The sequence below is a fragment of the Mustela lutreola genome, chromosome 8 (assembly GCF_030435805.1).
Source record: "Mustela lutreola isolate mMusLut2 chromosome 8, mMusLut2.pri, whole genome shotgun sequence".
Classification (NCBI taxonomy): domain Eukaryota; kingdom Metazoa; phylum Chordata; class Mammalia; order Carnivora; family Mustelidae; genus Mustela; species Mustela lutreola.
Genome location: NC_081297.1, coordinates 147901566 through 147923570, shown reverse-complemented (window position 1 = coordinate 147923570; position 22005 = coordinate 147901566). Strand labels below are relative to the sequence as shown.

At 62.6% G+C, this 22005-nt stretch overlaps 1 protein-coding gene across 5 annotated transcripts in view; it reads left to right on the top strand.

Moving 5' to 3' along the window:
- The window catches only part of WNT7B (Wnt family member 7B), a 46440-nt gene extending 31287 nt beyond the window's left edge, over window positions 1–15153 (top strand). For all 5 annotated transcript variants that reach the window (XM_059187271.1, XM_059187273.1, XM_059187272.1 and 2 more), the window contains 2 exons: window positions 7753–8024; window positions 13918–15153. In XM_059187271.1, coding sequence (XP_059043254.1) covers window positions 7753–8024; window positions 13918–14397 — 752 coding nt within the window. In that variant the 3' untranslated portion in view covers window positions 14398–15153. The remainder of the gene's footprint in view (window positions 1–7752; window positions 8025–13917) is intronic.
- The last annotated feature ends 6852 nt before the right edge of the window (window positions 15154–22005 follow it).

The following is a 22005-nucleotide window of genomic DNA, read 5'->3' as shown; positions in this document are numbered from 1 at the left end:
AGGAGTTGTGAGCCTGGGGCCGGTGGCTGAGCCCTGTCTGCGGCCAAGGGGCCAGGAAGCCTCACTGGCCCCACCCTGGGCCCCTGGGCATCCCCCCACCCCCAGCTCCTGCTCCCTGACACCTGGACGTGGGCACTGCGCCTGCGTGCCTGGGTGACACAGGAGCGGCTGACCTGGCCTGGATGTCGCCTGCCTCCCTCGCCTCAATCTCTCCACCCGTGAACTGGGGGTGGGGACGGTATTCCCAGACACTTCTAGGCTTGGGAGAGGCGGGGTCCCACTGGCCAGGCCTCAGGCCTGGAGGACTCGGGGACCACTCCAACCCTTGTCCCTGCCCACCCCAGCCCCGGCTTCTCTGTTCTGACCTGCTTCCCAGGAAGATCCAAAATCTCCCGGCTAAAGAGGATTAGAACCCATGGCACTGGCTTCATTCCCGTGCTACATGGGGAAACAGGCTCAGGGGAGTGAAAGGCTGGGTGGCCCCCGGTTCCACCTGGGTTGGCCCCCGTGATGGTCAACAGCAGGGCCAGAGGCCCCCCAGGCAGGGCTTCAGAGCCCAGCTTCCCCTGCTTCCGCTGCATCCTGGGGGCCCCAATCTGCCCATGGCCAAGGCAGCTCCTTGATTTCCCCCAAAACTAAACCTCTGCACCCCAGTCTCGGTGACAGCCCCACCATCTGCCCAAGCCCCCCTTCAGGAGACTTCTGGACTTATCTTTCCCTAAACCCTCACCAAGTCCACCTGCTGGTCTCACTGCTTCCACACTTAGACTGTGTCCCAGGCCCGGCCTACCTCACTTCCTCTGCCTGGCCGGCCACTAGTGTTTCCTACCCAGACGTGTATGCCCTGGTCCCACTGCGCTGCCCACAGCCAGCCAGAGGCGCCCTTTCAATGTTGGTCACAGTGGAACCCTTAAAGTCCAGCCCCCTCCCCATGGGCTCCCCAAGTCGACGTGGTATGGCCCATTTCATGTTTCACCCTCTCCCCGGGGTCAGACCACTCACGCCATCTTGTTCCCTTCTCGGGGCTTAGCCTTGCAGTATCCTCTGCCTGCACACTGTTCCCTGCACTCGTGCATGACTTATATCTCATCCTGCAAGATGTCCCCAGGAGAGGCCCTCCCTGGTCACCCCCAAGTCATCTGCCTGTGCTCTCAGGGAACCCCCTCCGGGCTGTGTGCTTGGCCCTGACCTGACCTGGGGGCCTCACCTCTGGGGGCTCTGGGGGTTTGGCCAGGAGAGTGGGTTGTGTTTGGTGTTGGGGGCACCGGCAGCCCAGGTCGCAAGTCGTGGTCATCGGGATGGGAGGTAGGACAGCGTGCTTTCCCTGTCCGTCGTGTGGGGAGCGGTCTGAGCGTGACTCTGGGATCCCGGGTCACATCCCAGCTCTGTGGCTGGCCTGCTGTGTGACCTTGGGCCAGTCGCCTGCCTCCTCTGAGCCCAGCATCCTAACCATTACTGTTTAAATAGAAAAGAAGTTGTGCACAACCACTAAAAACCATCAAATACTATATGTTTTTAAGACAGCTTGTTGAGGGAGAATCCACATAACCCACAACTCGTCTGTTTCAGTGCCCAATTCTGTGTTTTCTTGTCTCTTCACGGAGTTGTGCACCCAACATCGCCTTAATTTTAGAACATTGTCCTCACTGCAGAGAGAAACCCCACACCCCTCGGCTATCACCCTCCAAGCCCCCAGCCTCTGACTACGCTCATCTGCTTCCTGTCCTTATGGGTGCCCCTATTCTGGGAATCTCACCTCAGTGGGATCGCACACCAGATGGTGACCTTGGACCTTGGACCTTGGACCTTGGATGGTTGACCTTTGCTGGTGTCTCTCACTCCATACGTGTTGTGGAGCGTGTCGCCCTCCATGGCGTGGCGTGTGTCCATGTTCGAGTCGTTCCTGGGGTGGGGAACTGTTCCCTTTTTGGCCCGCCCACCTCTTGCGGATCCGTTTGTTGCGACGGACACGGGCAGCTGCCAACGCCGCCGCCGTGTTTACATCGCAGCTCCCGCGTGGACACATGTGTTCGGGTCTCCTGGGGCCACACCCTGCAGGGGATTTCTGCGTCCTGTAGTGATTCTATGAGGAGCTGCCCCAGTGTTTCCAAAATGGCTGTGGCACTTTCCATCCCCTCCCCCCATGAGCCCGTGAGGGTTCTGGTGTCCCATGTCTGCGCTGACACTTACTATTGTCCGTCTGACTTGTTTTACTCATCCCGGCGGGGCTGGAATGGCAGCCTACTGTGGTTTCAATCGGCATTTTCTAGATGGCTCGGGACATCGAACATCTTTCCTGTGCTCAGGCTGTATTTATAGCGTCTTGGGAGAAATGTCTTTTCAGATCCTTTGCCCATTTTTCATTGGGTTATTTGCCTTTTCATTATTGAGTTGTAGAAAATGTCGTATCGGGGCGCCTGGGTGGCCCAGTCAGTTAAGCGTCTGCCTGCGGCTGAGGTCATGATCCCAGGTCATGGGATCGAGCCCTACATGGGGTTCCCTGCTCAGCGGGGATCCTGCTTCTCCCTCTGCCCCTCCCCGACTAGTTCTCTCTCTCTCGCTCCCTCTAGATCCCTCTCTCTCTCAAATAAATACAATCTTTAAAACAAAAAGAAGAAGAAAATGCCTTATTTAAGAGAGGCCAGTACAGGTTGGCAGAGAGGCAAGGGGAGCTGAAGGGTGCTGGGCCCCTGCCCGGGATGTGAGCAGGTGCCTGCGTGCTCTCACGCTCCTGGAGCCGCGTGCATGTGGAAGCCCGGGTACATGCCCGGGGCCACACACGTGTGTGCACATGCAGAGGGACACCCACAAAGACCCCGCATGTGGCGTGTCACTTGCGGGGTCAGGCGTGCTCCCCAGGCCTTCTCGCACAGCCCCTTGGCCGTATCGGAGCTGTTAGCCTCATTGGCAGGTGGGGAGACGGAGAAATGAAAGGGCCCTTTGACTGGTCCAAGGTCGCCCCACTGGCCAATGTCAGGTCTAGCCTTGAACTCCCCCTGTCAGACTCTGACCTCCCCTCCAGACATGTGTGTGGCCCCAGACCTTTGAGGCTCCTGCTTGGGGACAGAGGGACGGTCCTGGATGGCCCTTAGCTCTGAGGTCCCAGATTCCTGACTCGCCTTCTAAGAGCGAACCACGTGATTTCCCCCACCCTGCCTCCCCAGACTGGCAATGAGCTCTGTTATGGCCTTCTAGAAATAGTATGCCACGCACCCAAGCAGCAGGTAGCTTTGAGTAGACAGCAAGGGGAGCCTCTGGGGTTTAGGGAGGGTGGGCTCAGGCCCCGGCTCTGTCCCAGGAGGGAAGGGGGAGCTCAGTTCTGCCCCACTTTGCTCAGGAAGCTTTCGTCCCTTCCAGCGGCTGCTCATAATGACCTCCTGGTGCCAAGTGTCCTCCATTGGGTCAGGGAGGGGGGACGACAGGAGGGACTAGGTCCTGCTGTCCTGGGCAGGACCCTCACTCGGGACATCGAGGCCTGGCTGGCACCGTGAGGGCCTGCAGCCAGCCAGGGGCTGCCTCCGTTTTCTCTCTGAACCTGTCGTCCGGCGGGGTCAGTGAGGGCTTGACTTTGCACAACCTGTCGGAGAGAAGGCATAGAGCTGGGCAGCCCCTCAAGGGGGCCTGGTTCCTCGGTTTACCCATGCGGCAGTGGTTTCTGAAGGTTCTTCTGCTCCAGATGTGTTGGGTTTATGCAGAATATGCGGAGAGGGGGTAGCGGGGCAGGGCCAAGTGGATCAGCCCCTGGGAGGAAGCAGAGTGATCGCTGGGCTTGTTCTGGGCTTGTTCTGGAACCCCGTGGACTCTGGAGGCCCCAGGCCGGCTCCCCATGTGGGGATGGTGAGGGCCATGCCCAGCTGCCCTGTTTGCTCTTGGAGCTTCTCCTGGGGCAGTGGAGCCCCAGGAGAGAAATGTGAGTCCACTTGACAAATGGGGATACAGGCTCAGAGATGGTGTGGGAGCTGCCCGGAGCCACAGAGGAGGGAGCAGCAGCCTCTCCGCTGGGCCAGCAGCACAGGGAGCTGCGGACACGTGGACCTGGGCAGCAGCAGGTCGGCGCCCACCGGCGAGCATCAGGGAACCAGGCCGCTCTTCTGTTCAAGGCTAGGGGTGTGTCGGGGGCAGGCAGCTGCCTCTGCTCCCCGCCCCCCCCGCCTCCCCCCTCAGTGAGCCTGGCCAAGCTAGGCTGCGAGGGGAATGGTAGGTGGGGATGGGTGAGGTCAGGGTCCAGGGGCTTGAGGTCATCTCAAGAGCCACCTGCCGTCACTGAGCAAGGCCCAGAGGTTCGAGGGGCTTCCGCCTAAACCCAGCACCCACTCATTCTCCTCTGGGGGAAGATGTACCGGGGGGCGGGCACAGGGCCCCGAGAGTGGCTGTGGGGGGACTGTCCCCCACACCCCGTGCGGTATCCAGCTCTGTGGGTTGGCACAGTGACGCTCCTGCTCCATGAGGCTGTCGTGGGAATGACATGAGGTGTGTGTGTGGACAGCGGGGCGGTGAAACCCCGGATCTAAGACCTAACGTCGCCTCCCGCGAATCTCCCCAAACTGCCACTCGCTCCCCGATCACCTCCCCCTTGTCTTCATGGCCAGACGGAGGGTTTGGCTCATTAAAACCAAATAAAAAAGGAATTAGCGGGAGTGGCCGCCCTGTGAGTAACCGATGAGTAACCGGAGTCGGTGCTGGGCTTGGGTATAAACCGGGGGGTGCCGGGAACTCTCACAAAGGACAGAGGGAGGCTTTTGAGAACTGTCCTCCAAGCGCACGGGACTCTGGACCTGCTTGCCGGCCTGCAGGCTTTGGGACAGCAGGACGCAGGAGGCGCCAAGTTGAATTTTGGGCAGAAGGGGGCTGGGTGGCCTGTCCCAGGGCCTCCGAGGGAACGCCCACTCCGTCCTGGGACTTGTAACTCCATGGGCCAGGCCTCTAGGTGTGATTGCACAATCTTGTGAGATCTCTACCCCACCTCCAAGGCGCTGAGCTTGGGACGTGCCCTCTCTGAGGCTGGCTCCCACCTGTGCTCCCCTGCCGACCGGTCACTGAGCCCCAAGGTCCACAGAGGGTCCAAAAAGCGGCATCTCCTTCCCAAAGTCCCCCATAGGTGCCTCCTCTCTCCTTCTCTTCTGCATGAAGTCGCTGAGCTGCAAAGACACCCTCCCTCGGCCTCTCTGGGCCTTGATGCCACTTGCCTGGGTTCTGATCCTGCTCCGGCCACTAACCCCGAGTTTGATGGGCTTGCCTGGGCTGGAACCATGATGAAGCGCCTCGCACGACTGTCTCAGTGCTCGGGGAGAACAGACGCGAGCGTGAGGGTGTCTAGTGCACCGGGAGAGACGGCGAGTGAGAGCATTGGTGTGGGATCCGCAGCCCTAGTCCTGGCACCAGGACAGAAAGCACTGTGTGCTTCAGGGGTGTCTCTGGCCACCCATGCCTGGCTCCTCCTGATCCCGATGGCCTCTTTCCTTCCTACGCTTGAGCTCATACTTCTAGCACCAGATAAGCAACCTGTTTCACACCTTGGCACCTTTGCTCCTGCCGTGTCCCCTGCCCAGAGCACACGCACCCACCGCACACGGCCACGGGCCACAAAGACACTCCGTAAACACACGCCATACACGTACACCCTCACACACCACACACTCCTATGCACTTGCAGGGAGTTAAGTCTAACTTCTTGTTAAGATTCCCTTTACTTAAGGAGGTGTCACCTCCTCCAGGAAGCCTTCCTAGACTCCGCCACTCAGAGAGGCAGGTGGGGACATCATCGAGGTTCTTGGACCCCTCAGCCCTTCTCGAAGAGCTCCGTGGTCACCTCCTATCCTGGAACCCCTGATGCAGTTTACCGCACACTCCCCTGCACCCTAAGGGTCCATGTGGGGAGCTTGTCGGCAGACCCTGCTGGGCTTGGGCAACAGCCGGGAGCTCGGTAATGCGATGCCCTTCCCTTCAGATCACCTTGACCTAACTTGAATCCGGGGAGGCCGAGGCCCCATATTCTCCCTGGGCTTGACCTTGGAGCTCCCAGCCAGCCCACCTGGACAGTGCCCGGCTGGGGGCCTTGGTGCTTCTCAAAAGGGATCTGTGCTGAGAGATTCTTCTCACGGGGGGGGGGGGGGCGTGCCAGGGGCGCAGAACCCATGCTGTTGGTCAGCAGGTCTCGGGGGATCGGGCACTGACCCCAGGCAGGGTGGGGGCAGGGGTGGGCAGCAAGGGCCCCCGGGGCAGTCCTGTGTCCTTTGCAGACCAGGACCCCCGACACCACTCTCCCTCAGAGGAGGGAAGTTTCCAGGGTGCCGTCGCCTCTCTTTGGCGACAGAGGTGAAGCCTCCTCCACACGGGGCCTCCAAGACCAGCAGGTCCTACCCTGGTCCTCAGTCCAGATGGGAGAAACCCCAGGGAACAGGAACCCCACAGAGGGAGAGCCCCAGGGGAAGCTCCCCCCAGAGGGCTGGTAGGTGAGGAGGTAGACCCGAGAGCACATACCCAAGGCCGATCACGGCGGGCAAGTCGGTGGTGCTTCGTGGATGTTCATGGAAAGGACATGACTTGAACTTCAACCCTCCCCATCTGGGGGTGATTGCTCTCGCCGCAGTAATGGGGTAGTGGTGGTCACAGGTACGGGGCCTGTGCAAGCACGGGGATGTCCCTGATTTCCATGCCCATGGTGCCGGCTACGGAGGGCCACACATACCTGCCACGTGGCCCGCAGAGAGCCTTGGAGCTCATGGGCAAGAGGGGACGGGCCAAGGTGTCCGGATGCCCAGCCAGAGCCCGTGGAGAATAAAGACTGAATCAGTGCTGAAGCCCTCCAGCGGGGAGCCCATAGCCCCTCTGGAGCCAGGACGGCTCAGTGACAGAGCCGACTCCGAGGACAGTCACGAGCGATGAGGAGCCAGATCTGGGGCTGAGGGGAAGGGGTCAGCCAGGGCTCCCTGCTGGCTGGCAGTCTGGAAAGGCTGCCTGGAAGAGGAGGTGTCGGACCCGGCCTTGGAAGGTCATTAGGATTTGAGAAGGGGGAGGAAATTCCCTTCAAAAGACCAGGAGACGCCCAGGAGCATGTGAACAGCACTGGAAGGAAAGAGTTGTTGTTTGGGGCCGAGAACGGGGAGGCGGGACGGGGAAGCCGGCTGGCCTCGGGCCCTTCCCAGCTCAGGCAGAGGAGGAGCAAAGCAGGTATAGAACAGAGGAGCCCAAACTGCACTGTGGGCTCCCAGGCTGGTGGCTGGGGCGTGAGGGAGCTGGGGAGGACTGGAGCCCAAGGTCTGGGCAGTTCTGGGGGCCTCGGAGTCAGGCAGGGAGGCTGGAAGAGAGGAAAGGTGCAGGAAGCTGGGCCTGGTGATGGGTGACAGCCGGTGGTCAGAGACAGGAAGGCGGCAACACAGAGCCTGGAATTGGGGTGCTCTGAGATGTGTGGATTCTGCCTGGTTCTCGGCTGCTGGGTGAGGGCGCCTGGGATCTCTCCCAGGTTTGGGGAAAATGCACCCCTCTCTGCCCCCCCCGCCCCACCCAGTCCAGGCTTTTGGGACAGGGAGAGATAGCAGTGGTCGCTGGTGGTGGGGCCAGGGCCCACACCGAGTGCCCACGGAACCCCAGGCACCGTCCTCATCATGGCCTGAGACCCAGGACCTGCCACCCCCTGAGCCGAGTCGGCAGCCCAGAGAGGGCCAGCGCCAAGGCGGGGTCGCATCAGGGGCCAGCAGCGGGCCGGGGCCGAGCCCTGCGGGGCCTCACCATGCGCACACCATCCCCCTGCAGGGAGCCGCGAGGCCGCCTTCACCTATGCCATCACCGCGGCTGGCGTGGCGCACGCCGTCACGGCCGCCTGCAGCCAGGGGAACCTGAGCAACTGCGGGTGTGACCGCGAGAAGCAGGGTTACTACAACCAGGCCGAGGGCTGGAAGTGGGGCGGGTGCTCCGCCGACGTGCGCTACGGCATCGACTTCTCCCGGCGCTTCGTGGATGCCCGCGAGATCAAGAAGAACGCCCGGCGCCTCATGAACCTGCACAACAACGAGGCCGGCAGGAAGGTAGGGCGGGCGGCCCGGGCTGGGAGGGGGCGGGGGCAGGGGGAGCGGCTGCGGCCTCACCTGGGCTCTCCTTCCCCACCTGGGGGTGTGCTTGGGGGCCTGGACCCTGGAGGTGTGCGGTGGGGGGCACTGGGCACGGCGTCCCATCTGACCCTCCCATCTGACCCTCCCGGCAGCTCTGAGGTTCCCATTCCAGAGGTCTGAAGACTGAGGCTGGGGGTGGGGCTCTGGTTCTCAGTGGCGCGTGGCAAGGCTGAGACCAGGACCCAGTGTGGGGGTGGCCCCTGGGCCATAGTTCCGTGTCCCTGCCCTGGTACCAGACGGGTCGTACCAGCACACCGGGAAAGCTTCCTGGAGGAGGCACCTTTGGCTCAGACTGCCTGCTGGACTGAAGGAAGGGATGTTCCCAGGAGGCAGGAACAGCCTGAGGAAGGGCGGAAACCCCAGGAGCCGCCAACCTCACACCCGGGCGGAGCAGCGCGGTGGGGCAGTAACGGAGGAGGTCCGGGCAGGACCACACTGGGGCAGAAGTCAGGGCGAGCCCGGCCCCGCCTCAGGGAGATGAGGGCCCCAGATACTGGGCTGGGAGGAGCGGCCGCCATGGCGGCAAGATGGCCCGAGATAGGGCGCCAGCCGAGCGGAACGCCTCTCCAGGTCTGGCTCCCCGGCCCCAGGGGCTGCGCCCCGGGCACCAGGCCCTGCGGGTCTCTGCAGGACAGACTTGCCTGCCTCTGCCCCAGGGACCACAGTGAGCCAGCTGCACACTCGTTCACTCAACAAACACTCCTTGTCCCTTCTCTGGGCCAGGCGTTAGCTGGGCCAGGCACAGGAGACGAGGCGGAGGAAGACCCGGCACCAGCTGGGTCCTCATGAGGGGTACAGAGGCCGTACCCTGGGGCAGTGAGAGCTGGGAGACCCTGGGGGGAGGGAGCAGAAGCTTTCTGGGGGTGGTGATGTCTAAGCAGAGCCTTGAAGGACTCGCCAGCGCTGAGAAGAGCCCCGGCAGGAGGGCGTGCTCGGGCCAGGGGCTGCCCAAGGAGTAAGCAAAGCCCGGGCTGGGACAGCCTTGAATGCCAGGCCAAGGGATCGACTATCTTGTAAGCAGTCAGTGGCTAGTAAATGACTGTAAAACGAAGGGACAGACAGACAGAAAAAAGGAGTGACACAGTCTGTGCCTCCGAGGAGCTCACAGACAGCTTGTGGGCAGTCAGGTCTCCACCTGAGCTGGGAGAGGCGGAGGAAGGCAAGGCATGAGGAGGGCTCCCCGGAGGAGGTGTGCTGTGCCCTGGGTGCGACCGCTGGCCCTTGAGCCTCTGCAGTAGCTTAGGTCCTGACGCAGGGTTTTCTAACACCCCTGGGAAGAAGGTCTCACCATCTCCATTTCACACATGAGGCCGCGGAGGCCCACAGTGGGCGGCCGAAGCCCTGACGGCTCCCGTGGCCTGAGCTCTGGTTCGTGCTTGGTGGGAAGAGTCCGAGGAAGCCGCAGAGATGGGGGAAAGCGCCCTCCAGGTGGAGGGAGCAGCGCCAGCGAGGCAGGGCTGGGGGGCCGGGGTGGGTGGGGTGGGGGTGTGCCTCGGGTAGTGTATGCGGTGCAGGGGGCCTGCTGGCCCAGCTCAGGGTGTCCAGGCAGGCAAGCGGCTGGCACGTGGATAGGCCTCCCAGTGCAGGGGGCCACGGCAACCACGCAGGATTCTGGCTGGATTCTGGGCCGTAGGCGTCATGGCAGGGGGCCTGGGTGCGGGAGGGTCAGCACGTCGGGTTTAGGACCGTGAAGCCGTGAACTGAGACGGGGAGTAGGGGAGAGGCAGGTTGTGGGGAGAGGACCCAGCAGGGCAGGCAGGCTGCAGGAAGGAGCTCTCCTGGGGTCAGCAGCCAGGATTCTGGGGCCAGCACCACCCCTCCCTGTCTGCGAGTCCCTCCTCTGCACAGTGACATGATGCACCCTGCACAGTGACATGATGCACCTCGTCCCCCTCCCTGAGGGCCTTCCAGCCACCCCCGAGCCCGAGCTGTGAAGCACGCGTGCGGCCCGAGCCCTTGGCAAAGGACACTGGTGGTGACAGCCATGACCCTGCAGGGCAGGGGTCCTTCGGCTCCCCGCAGCACTGATCATGGTGGGGTGGGGGCATGGCTTTTGAGGTTTCCATAAGAGCTGAGTCTGGACCTTCTTTCTGGTCCCATCAGAGTGTGTCCGGGCTACGTCTGACTCTCTGGGGCCAAAGTTCAGCAAGTTGGGTGGGAAGCAAGCTCACCAGGGCCACGTGAAGTCCCACAGCCTGGATGGCTCAAAGCAACAGAAATTATTCTCATAGTTCTGGAGCCAGAAGTCCTAAACCCAGGGTTCAGCAGGGCCATGCCCTCTGATGGCTCTGGGGCAGGACCCTGCCTGCCTCTTGGTGGCTCCTTGTCTGGTGGCTTCATAACCCTGCTTGACCCCATCTGCACGTGGTCTCCAGCTCTGGGCCTGATTTCTTTTCTGTCCCTTACAAGGACACCTGTCCTTGGGGTTAGGACACACCCTGATCCAGGATAACCTCCTCTCGAACCTTAATTACACCTGCAAAGGCTTATTTCCAAACAAGGGCACATCCTGAGCTTCCTAAAGGGGAGACACTGTTCAGCTCACCAGGCCCCTGGTGGGATAGGGTCAGACAGGCTGAGCAGGAGACCCACGTACCACCAGCTTCTGCGAGACTGACACCAGGGCCGCCCTGCCCAGCCCTCCCCTGGACAGCATGGCCTTTACTGAGCAGTTACCCTGCTGTGCGGTCCCAACGGGATGGGCAGGAGCAGTTGGGTGCAGAGGGAGGCCACGCCAGAGCAGCAGATCTTTGCGCCTACTGCCCTGTAAGGCAGGAGCCAGCCCAGCCGGGGAGGTCTGCTGTTGGGATGTCCCCGGGCTCTTCCTGGGGGTGACAGAGGTCTAAAGCCATTGCTGAGAAGGGTCCCAAGCCCTGGGAGCTCAGGCAGGACCCCCATTAGGGGCTACAGCCCTAACCTGACCTCATCTTGGGTCCAAGCTGGTCCTGCCCCAGGGGGCTCACCATTCTGGATGAAAACCCAGGGTCCAGGAGGGGTGACTTATGCAAATCCCTGGTAGAGAAGCTGCTGGCCACATTGGGTCCCCAGGTGGGGGGAGGGGGCACAGGACTCCCTCTCTCCCTTGCTTGGTGCCCGTGCCCACGCCCAACTCACACGGTGGCCGGGGCGAGAGGGTGAAGCCGACGTGGACCTTACCGTCCCCCACCCCGGGCCTCACACACCCACGGAGGGTCAGGCCTCCACTGAGGCCCCAGAAAGCAATGTGTGAGGCGTATGTGCTGCTTCCATCCCTCCTGCCCGAGGCCAGTGCCCAAGTGGCGGGTTATGTGCCTTCTGTGGACGTGAGGATACTGTGACCACCGCATCCCCCCCCCCCCCCAGCTTGGCCACAACAGAGCACTATTCCCAGAGCCTGGGCCGTGCCCTTATTCCAGAAAGAACACCAGGTTGTCCTTTTCCTGGAGGCCCCCGTTCCACCCCTGACGGGGGAAACCGAGGCCCCACTTCTCTGGGCGAGGCTGGTCACGCTGCGCCCTCCCAGGTGGTCTCCTGGGGCAGCAGGGCTGGCGCCACCATCGCTGTCACTCTTATCTCGAGGGCGCTGGAGACGGAAACGGCACATTCTTGAATCCTGTGATCACTTCCCAGGACAGGCTCGGTCCCCAGGGACCCAGCCAAGCGAGGATGCGGCTCCCCACTCGCAGACAGCTGCCCAATCGGCTTCATCTGCCCACCGTCCCGGCCTGGCCGCGCGTGGTCTGAATGTGCCCGGGCGGGCAGTGGGTGTGGGGCCGCCTGGCCTTGGTGAGGACAGGGAGATGGGGGCAGGGCGGGGGCGGGGGTAGCCTGGGCCACCTGGCCTGGACAGCCCTGGCGGGTCTCAGGCCATCACAGCCTGTCGGAGGAGGCATCTCCTGGGCCAGCAGCCCAGTGCACTGGGGACTCTGAGAAGGCCGTCCATCGGGTCAGCTCTTGGCCTGGGGGTCGTATGTGGCAGGCAGTGTGGTCAGGGCAAGAGAAGCTTGCTGGCCTTGAAGGGTGGGTTGGTGGGGAAAGGGTCTTTCTGGGGAGGAGAGGGTTAAAGCAAAGACGAACATGGGGTACCGGTGAGGGAGGGGAAAGGACGGACAGGAGGGCGGGGAGAGGGGCAGGAGGCAGACAGGATGTGCTTCCCCCCGGAGGGGGTCCCCCCTCCATAGACCCCCAGGGCAGACTTCTGGTTCATGCCTCAACCCAGACACCCCATGGCTCTGTAATTCCAGCTTGGAATATTCCTTCCCCTTGACAGTGGGGCCTCCCCTCCTTCTCCCCATGCCAGCCTCCAGGTCTCCCCCGCAGCACATCATCCACAGGATGCTGGACCAGGCAGTCCCACGCACCCCCACCCCCTCCCATCCAGGACACCATCCTCAGGGGCCACCCAGCACCCACGAGACGCTCACGTGGGCCGAACCTCTCCTCCACAGACCTTGTCTGCCCCCTCCCCCTCCTGGAGCACTGTCCTCTCTGCCCAGATGAGCAGCTCGTCTTTCCCCATCCACACTCCATGCAGGCACCCCTCCTGCGGGAAGCCCCCTTACCATGGCAGGGACCAGCCCCCGGAACCCCCACCCTGGATGGTCTGCGTAGGCTTCTTCTTCCGTTCCCCATGCTGGACTGTGGGCCCCTGAGGTCCTTGCCCAAGACCAGGGCGCCATGACGGCAGGGCAGGGAAAGTGATCAGGATAGTGGCGGGCCCTGTGCGATGTTCCTCTCATTCATTCAGTCATTCATTCCCTGTGGGGCTCCTCGTCTGGGCCAGGGCTGGGGTTCTGGCCCAGGAGGCGGGAGGGGGGGGGCGGCCAAGTTCCCTCTGGGTGGGGCTGCCCAGGTGAGGCCCGTGGGGCCGAGACAGCTGACAAATGGTCCTTCTTCAGCCGCGGGCCGGCGGCTAATGATTCCCCATCTTTAATCAGGTCTGCTGGCAGGGCCCTTTCGATCCAGGTAAATGAGTACCTGGGGTCAGGGCTGGCTCTGGGAATCGGCCTTCCGGGACCACGGAGGAGGCCCAAGGAAAACACACGGCTGCGCCCATCGCGGGCCCTCGGGGAGCTGGGAAGAAAGAACAACAGAGTCGGGGGCCGGCTTCCCAGCAGGCGGCACGCCTGGGCCTCGCTGACCCGTGCCCTCACCCCTGCTCATCCCCCCACTCTGTCCTTCAGCAGACACGCACAGAGCTCCGTGCAAATACCACTGAACAGCCCTTTATTAAGCACCAACTACATACTGGGCCCTACCCTGGGCAGGAGGGCGGAAGTACAAAGGAGAGGTGGGGACTGGCACGTCCTAAGAACCGACCGTAGCTGGGTGGGGCTCCCCGCGGGGCACCTGCACCCCACCAGGCTGGGCGGAAGCCCCAGCTTCTCCACGTGCTGCCCTGCGATGTGCAGGAAGCCGCGTGCCGCCGGGCCTCAGTTTCCACATCGGCGCATTGACCTGAAGGATTGTGAAAATTTAGTGAACCACATTTGATAAGCATACGCCGGGCTCTGTTGCATCCCGGATATTCTCACTGGACCTTCCCGAGGTCCTCTGCAGTGGGGACCTACGGTCAGCAGCCCCACTAGGTGGATGAGAAGAGGGAGGCTTGGGCCGGGGAGGCACTCAGGCGGGACCCTACAGCGGGAAGTGGGGGGGGGGGGGCGCTAGGCTGGAGGCAAGGGAGGGTAGGGGCGGGGTGCCCAGACCAGGGCCACCCGTGCACACTGAGCTCCTGCCCTGTTGCCCACAGGCCCTGGAGGGGTGGGGTCGGGGGTGGGGCGGGGTAGCCCAGGCCCCGGCCCCGCACACTGAGCCCTGCTGCCCACAGGTCCTGGAGGAGCGCATGAAGCTGGAGTGCAAATGCCACGGCGTGTCGGGCTCGTGCACCACCAAGACGTGCTGGACCACGCTGCCCAAGTTCCGCGAGGTGGGCCACATGCTCAAGGAGAAGTACAACGCGGCGGTGCAGGTGGAGGTGGTGCGGGCCAGCCGCCTGCGGCAGCCCACCTTCCTGCGCATCAAGCAGCTGCGCAGCTACCAGAAGCCCATGGAGACGGACCTGGTGTACATCGAGAAGTCGCCCAACTACTGCGAGGAGGACGCGGCCACGGGCAGCGTGGGCACGCAGGGCCGCCTGTGCAACCGCACGTCCTCGGGCGCGGACGGCTGCGACACCATGTGCTGCGGCCGCGGCTACAACACGCACCAGTACACCAAGGTGTGGCAGTGCAACTGCAAGTTCCACTGGTGCTGCTTCGTCAAGTGCAACACGTGCAGCGAGCGCACCGAGGTCTTCACCTGCAAGTGAGCGCCCCGCCGGCGCGCATGCGCACACCGCTCGGCGCGCGCCCCCGCCGCCCCCCACTGCGGGGGGCTCCTTCCCGCCCCGCTGGTCTCTTCTTGTGGCGGAGCCCTGTCCCGGACCAGCCCAGAGGTGTCCCTCTGGGGCCTAGGGAGTTCCTGCTTTTCTCTGGGGAAGCGGACCCTCCGGGACTCGAGCATCCCCTCCCCCGCCTGGTGGCACGGACGACGTGGAAATGCCATGCGGCCGGCCACGCCACGCGGGCCCCCACGCGGGACCCTTCCCCTGGCCGCACCCGCCGCCCGGGGCCTCGGGGTGGCCCGGGCAGATGTTGACCAAGTTTATTTATGTGTCGTTAGTATCAGAGAAGAGTAGCACTAAGGCATAGCCAGTCCTAAGTGTACCCCGTGTGAGCGCAGCCCCTGGGACCCCCACTTGCTCTCCAGTTTCTGGACAGGGAGCATCCCTCCTGCACAGCACCCTCTGACCCTGCCCCCAGAGGGCCGAGGAGAGCCACGGACAGGGACCCTTCTTGAAAATCGTATCACACAAATCAAAATGTCCCCCACCTCAGGCTCCAGGAGTGCTGCGTCCCCTCCCTAATGCTGTCCCCCCTGCCCAGTGCCCCCGCCAGCCCAGCAGCCTCAGTTTACAGAGCCCACTCCTGCCCGGAGCCAACCGGAAGCCTTGGACAGCCCTGCGCTGGCTGGCGGTGGGCTGGCGGGTGGGGGGCGGGTCAGGGGTGTCTGCCTTCTTTGATAGATGCAGACGCGAGGCCCCGAAGGGCTCAAGAATGAGCCAGAGACCCTGAAGTGATGAGTGGAGGCTCCTGCCTTGGCTCGGGCATCCTGACCCTGGGCAACATGCTCTGGGGACACCCAGGGTGGCTTGAGACTGCCCCCATGTTTTGAGAAATCGGGCTGTACCCCTCCTTCCCTGCCGCCCGCCACACAGGGACCTGTACCCCCAGAGATGCCTGCTGGGGCTTCTCTATGGCCTCTGTGTCCAGTCCTACTCCTTGGGCCCTGACTCCAATGCTGAGAAAGCTTAGAGCCAGCCTGCTGTCCCGGCAGGTGTCTGCGCTCCAGACCCCTCCCCCAGGGTCCCTACCTACACACCCACCCTCCCCTGAAGTTCAACTCACCCTCAAACTTGAGAGGGGTCCCTGCTCAGGTCTCATGTGCGGGCTGGGGAGAGACCAGAACCCTGGGACTCGGGGCTGACATGTCCTCTGCGAACACGTCCACCCTCCCTCGGGGAGTGGCTTGCCGGCAAGGGTGGTGTGCGGCTGGCTCCTGGTGTGTTGCCCTCCGCTGCTCGTGTGTCCACCCCCCGGCCCCCAGTTTAGGGTATTTTCATGCAGAAACCTGTGGAAATGTGTCCTCAGGCAGCTGACAAGCCAAGTGGGCCCGACATTAGCCTGGGGTGAGTGACACTCTCTGGGCCCTGGCCCTGGCATCTACCCCGTGGGGATGCCAGGACACTCCATCAGCTGCTGTTCCCGGCACCTCCAGGCCACGGTGAATGCCCCGCCCCGGTCCCCTCCTCTCCGGGTCCCAGGACACTCCAAGTCCACAGGCCCGGTTAACTTATATTGTTATATAGCGTCGAAATGTCTATCGTGTCTTTTAAATTATTGTGACCTACACTGGGTACTGGAGGGAGGGGACAGCCTCACGCAGTGCCCCGAGCCAGGCTCCTCCTTCTGCTTGAAATGGACTCTTGGGGCCCTGGATGCCATCGAGTCACACGTATTATCCAGGCGCCTCTGCCGAAACCCTCCTCAAGAGTCTGTCAGCGGCAGCCCCTCCCTCGGGTGAGAGGGGTCAGTGTGGCCCGGGTGGGGCGGGGGCGGGGGCGGTCGGGGTACTGCGTGTCCCCGTGGCCCTCCCACTTGAAGAGAGCTGGTGGGTTTCGGATGGGCTGTGTCCTGCCTTCCCCGGAGGGGAGCGTCCGGTCCCAATAAAGCTGGAATCAGAAGTGAGTGTGTGCGGAGCCCACGCGACGCCCTTGTGGCTCTCTCCCCCTGGGGGTGGGGACGAACGTGCTGTCCACGGGGACCCTGAGGCTCAAGCCCCGTCGGCCCTCAGGGGCCTCACCTTCTGATTTCCTTTCCCCTCTGTGCAGGCTGAGTAGGCACTGTGCCCATGCACCTCTGTCCTCACATGTCGCACAGGTTCCAGGGGAGGCCTTGAGTCGTACAAGCCTTCAGGCACCTTTGGGGGCCACAGTTCCCAGCAGGGGCCGCCGGTGGTGGCTGAAAACAGATGCTGGGTTGCTGGACAGCCCGGGCTGTCTCTGGACAGTCTGGGCTCAGGGTATGGGGACAGGATGCCACAGGTCTGGTGCCAGAGCCAACTCATGGGGCTGGGTGTGGGCTGTTCTTAGGAGAAAGGGGGGCTTGAGGGTAGAAGACCCACAGCCAGGAGGCCTGGCTCCATCCATCTGTCTCCTGCTTTGGACCCCAACTGGTCTTGGGATCCCTGTGGATCTATCCTTTGTGTCTGGTGGGGTTTTGCTCAGGTGCCCCCCTTGGGTGCTTCTAGTCCCTCCCAGGCTTGGGAAGACAGCCCGAGGCCCCTGGGAGCCCAGCAGCCCCTGGCTGGCCACCAGGCCTTGCTGCTTCTCCTTGGAGGCCTGGGTGCCGCCGGGCCCCCGCACTTGCGGTAGCCGTGTGAACATAGAAGGATGAATGGCATTCCTGCCGAGGGCTGGAAGGCATGCGGTGGGGCCGGTTTGGCCACTGCCCGCTGTCCCGGCAGCCTGGCATCGGGCGGAACCGCTGATCAAACAAGGCCCCGTCCACACTGTGCCCGCCGGGGCACCCACGGAGCCTGGCCCCAGACCCAGACCCCAGCGGAGGAGCTACTCGGTGGGGTTCTAAAGGAGGAGGCATCTTGGAGGGTGTGGAGACAGGAAGACGGATGTAGAAAGCTCTGGACTTGGAGCCCAAGCCCAACCCTTCCAACAGCCAGGCATGGGTAACCTCTAGGGTGGCCCTGACTAATCTATAGCCTCAGTTTCCCCATCTGAGAGCAGGAGGTGGCCCAGGCCAGCACTTGGTGGTTAGTGGGGCCCGTGGGGCCTGCGCCTGGGCCGGGCAGTTTCGCAGGAGGCCCTGGTTCCCTGCGAGACGGTAAGCAAATCCGCGGTGGTGGCTGCAGCCAGGGTCCGGCTACTCCCACAGGGCCAGGAATGAGGAAAGAGCTTCAAGAATGCCCCAGCCCCGGTGCCCAGACTGTACTTACTTCTTGGCCATGGTTCAACCCCAGCCCCAGCCTCCCAGGGCCACCTGGCACATCCTCCGAGGGGCCCTGCCTGAGGTGTGGAGCTCACACCGCCCAGCCTGCCTGGGGGCCCACCTGACCCCCAGCCCCGGGCTCCGCCTCTGAGGCTACAGTTTCAGGAGCATCCCCAGACAGCCTCCATCCCCCGCAGTGGCTAGTTCTCCTCCACATGGTGCGTTTGCCTCCTGGGCTCCAGGCGCCCTGCTCTTAGCTAGCTGGGCATGCCAGGTATCTGACTCCCTCTCCATGATGGCCCAGGGGTGTTCCTTCCCCAGACCTGCCTTCCCACCGTGCTCCAAGAGGCGGTCACCGGGTGCCAGATGTGGGCAGACTATGAGGCATTCATTCATTCCTTGCTCATTCACTTGTTCTGTGGTGCTGGAGGCTGGGCCCTGGGTTGGGCCCTGGGGATAGTGGCGACTCACGCCTGGCCTTGATCTCCTGGGGCTCTGGTTCTTCACTTGGCTCTCCTGCCCTGAGTGTCAGCCTATTCTCCGGGGCAGCCCCTGGCTGAGACAGCCTGACAGATAGGAAAAGGCTTTGGGTGGGTGCTGGCATAACTCTGGGCCTCAGTTTTCCTCTCTAGAGTGGGTATAGTGGAGCAAGTGGTGCCGGCCCAGCCCACCTCTCTCCTTCTGTGTGTGGAGGGTGCCCCTGCCCACACTTGGCTCACAAGCTGGGCTTTAGCACCAGGACCCCTCCCAGCTGTGCCCCTGCCCCCCCCCCCCCCCCGCAGGACCGCCCAGGCTGTCTGCGGTCAGAGCTCACAGGTCTCACAGGCTGTTCCTTGGCGAGGCCTTCAGAGGCCTTCCTGATCCTCTGTCTCCTCTCCTAAGCCTGTGCCCACCCTGCCTCCACGCAGATCCCCCTGCCCTGCCGGCAAGCCAGCCCTTCCCAGAGCTCCCTGTGGAGCTCCACACCACCCCCTGCCCCTGCCCGGCCTCCCCCGGAGCTGTGCCCTCTGGCCAGGAAGGCCTTTCCACCACATCCCTTCCCATAATGCTCACTTTCCAGCAAACTTGTTGGGGCCCTGATGTTTCTTTTACCCTCCACCCAGTTTCTCTGCTGATGGAGAGGGGGGCTGCTGCTGTGACTGTCCCTGCACCCAGCAGGTCTAGGGACCTTAGAAGTGAGAGGCTCTGTGGAACCCTGAACTCCCACCATGCCAGACGCAGGGTCTGGTTCACAGTACCCACCATCTTCACAATACCCCTTCCCTATATAGGTCAGCGCTAGCTCTGTTTTACAGATGGGAAAACCCAGGCACAGAGAATGAAGAGTTCTGCCCAAGGTCACACAGCCAGCAGAGGCAACGTCAGGATTTGAACTGTCCTCTGGGGTCTTCCTTCTACCCGACTCATATGCCTCCTCCCACCAGGGGAAACTGAGGCCCTGGGACCTTGCCTATGGCTGTACAGAGACGAGCGGGAAGAGAATGGCCGAGGCAGGTCCAGGGGTGGTGGTGATGGCCGTGTTCTGCCTCCACCGAGGATGGAACAAGAAAGACTGGCTTGAAGGCCGCGGGCAGGATCTGGGTTAGAGTCTAGACGAACTTCGCAACTCCCAGAGCAGGAGGCCGACAGGCTGGGGAAGAGAGGTGAGCGGAAGCTGGAGCTCTTTGCACTCAGGCCAACAGGGGAAGTGTGAGTTCCCCTGAGCAGAGCGGCCAGGGCTGCTCCTGGAGGCACCAGGCCAGGAACGGAGCCGCCAGGAGCCAGAAAGTTCAGCTGGATGTCAGCCTGGAGCTCGCCTACAGCTGTCCTGGCCCCCTTCCCTCCTGTGGGTCTGAGCTTGCGTCCACCTTCCTTCCCTGGGATGCCGCCTGCCTTCCCATCACAACGTTGGCCTTGCAGGGCCCTGGGGACTCAGCAGCCTGGCCTGGGCGTCCCAGGCCCTAGTGAGTCTCAGAAGGCCCGAGAGGGCTGTGGGCTTAGCAGCCCCCTCAGGCCCCAGCAGAGGCCTAGTGGAGGGGGAGGGTTGGCCAGGGGGTTGGCAAAAACTTTGGGGATCGGGGCTTCCTTATAGCCTGTCCCGGAAAAGCCTGGAACTGCCTGGCCAGCTCCCCTTCTTGTGTCTCTGGATGTGGCTGGAATTCTGCTTTCATATGGGAGGTGATTGAAAAGAAAGCCCTCACAGCCTTGCAAGGAAGCAGCCCAGCAGGCCGGTAGGTCCAGGATCAGGGGTCCTCTTACTCCACCTGCAGGCAGAGGCCAGTGGCCGACAGGGCAGGCCTGGGACACCCTCCAGATCTTGGACACAGGTAGCCTCCTTGGGGCCACTGGTCTCCCATGGATGGCCAGCCCACTCACCTTGAGGCCTGAGGGTGGCCTTCAGGACTCTAGTCCTTCTAGGACTGACTCAGCAAGGGGTCCAGACTGGCCCCTCTGGGCAGGACACCTGGGGAGGCCTCTCCAGGTGTCTGCAGCTCCAGAGGCCCCCTGCCTGAGCCGCTCGGGCTGGGGGCCAGCTGGGGCCATTCTGCTGGCTTGACCTGTGTACCCCACATCCCTACCTCAATGTGGGTTGGTGGGGAGGGGGTTTTTGCCCAAGGCCTGTCCCCTGGTTCCCGGCTCAGACTCCTGGTTCCTGAGCCCCTGGCTTTTCCACCAAACAGGACGGGATACGGCATCCGAATAGTCACACGTTCTTTTGCCCACTTGTCCGTCATTGCTAAAGTCCTCAGTGCCCAGAGCTTGGCTAGGCACTGGGGGTCCCAGAGCTGAATGCGAAGTGAATGCTTCTCTTCATCGACCCCAAGCCCGGATGCGGGACAGAATGGTGAACACACAGGCTCCATTGGCCCCTATACACAAGGCTGCAACGGAGGAGAGTAGGGTCTGGGGATGCAGAGCCGTGGGGAACCCCCCTTGGGTAGACACTAGGGTAGTCAGTAAAGACTTCTTGGAGGAGCTGGCATCCAGGCCAAGGCCCAGGAAAAAAGGGAAGAAAGGCAGTGGGAGGGACACGGGAAACGGGATGCCTCGGGTATGGGACCGGAGGAGAGAGGCTCTAACGTGGCCTGGGGTAACAGTGTGGATGGTGGAGCATGGGGCTTGGGGGCTGGGCAGTGGGGAGAGCAGAGCTTGAAGAGCTCCCTCACACCTGATAAGGTTCCAGAAGGTTCTGGAAGGCCATAAGGGAACCTTCCATTTGAGCTTCATGGTCTCCAGCATCTGGCAGGAACACCCCAGGCCATTTGAGCTTCATGGTCTCCAGCATCTGGCAGGAACACCCCAGGTGCCCTTCCCCTGGTACCCAACAGAGTCCGGTGACTTCTGGGCAAAGAGCCTGCGTGCCTGCTGGCTTCCCTGAGCCCCTGCCTGGAGCCCCTGTTCTCCAGTAGAAAAGTAGCTCAAATTGGAGTCCTCAGGCTGTGAAGTGTTTGGAGAGCAAAAGGTAGGTGCTGGGGCCCTTGTCAGGCTGCTCCTGGTCCATCCTGGTCCCTCTGCTGGGCTAGGGGCCACAGCTGTTGGTTACCAAGGGTTCGTCCCACCAGCTCATTGAAAGCATTTGAGGAGAGGCCTCCCCGGGCCTCAGTTGCTCCATGTGGACTGGCTGATCCCAGGGTCGTCATCAGAGCCAGGATGGGCCACAGCCTCGGTGGCCACCCCCAGGTCCAGCCTCTTTGAGCTAACAAGGCCATGCCAGGATTTTGAACTTCTCTTGCAACCAGTCTGGGAGGGCGCACCCTGCCTGCTGAGACTGGGGGGGGGATGGCCTTGTTGATGCTCCCGACATGGGCGGGGTGATTAACAACTGCTTCCCCCTCTGGGTTCCCAAGGAAGAGAGATCGATTAAATCTCAGTGACAAGCTCTCTGGGAGAGGGAGGCCAGCCGGTGGCAACATAGCTGAGTCACGACAATTCTCTCTGGGAGTGAGGAGAGTGCCTATGGCAGGGTGAAGAGCTCCCTCATCTCAAAGGGCCCCTCTCTCCTGGAGGGGCCTGCAGGCCCTCAGAGAGGTCAGCGCCTCATTGAGGAGACTTCAGGGCAGCCCTGGGAGGCCTGGCAAGGGGGCAGGCCTCCGGCCATATTAGGAGAACTTTCTCGGGGCCAGAGCTATAAAGACAGAGTTCTGACCATCACTAGGGGAATGCAAGCATGGTTTGATCTCCACGTAACAGACAGGGAAGGATGCGGCTCCGTGGTGCTCCGATCCCAGGATTCTCATGGGGCAGAGGCTCGGCTGTGTAGCTCAGATCCAAGACTCTCTGTTCCGTGGTTGGGAGGCGTCACATCTCTGGGCCGGGGAGGAGGGCGGACTGCGCCAGGCTCTGGGAAAGCTGCCCGCTCCTTCTGCCCTGACATCGCAGTTCCCTCCGGAGGG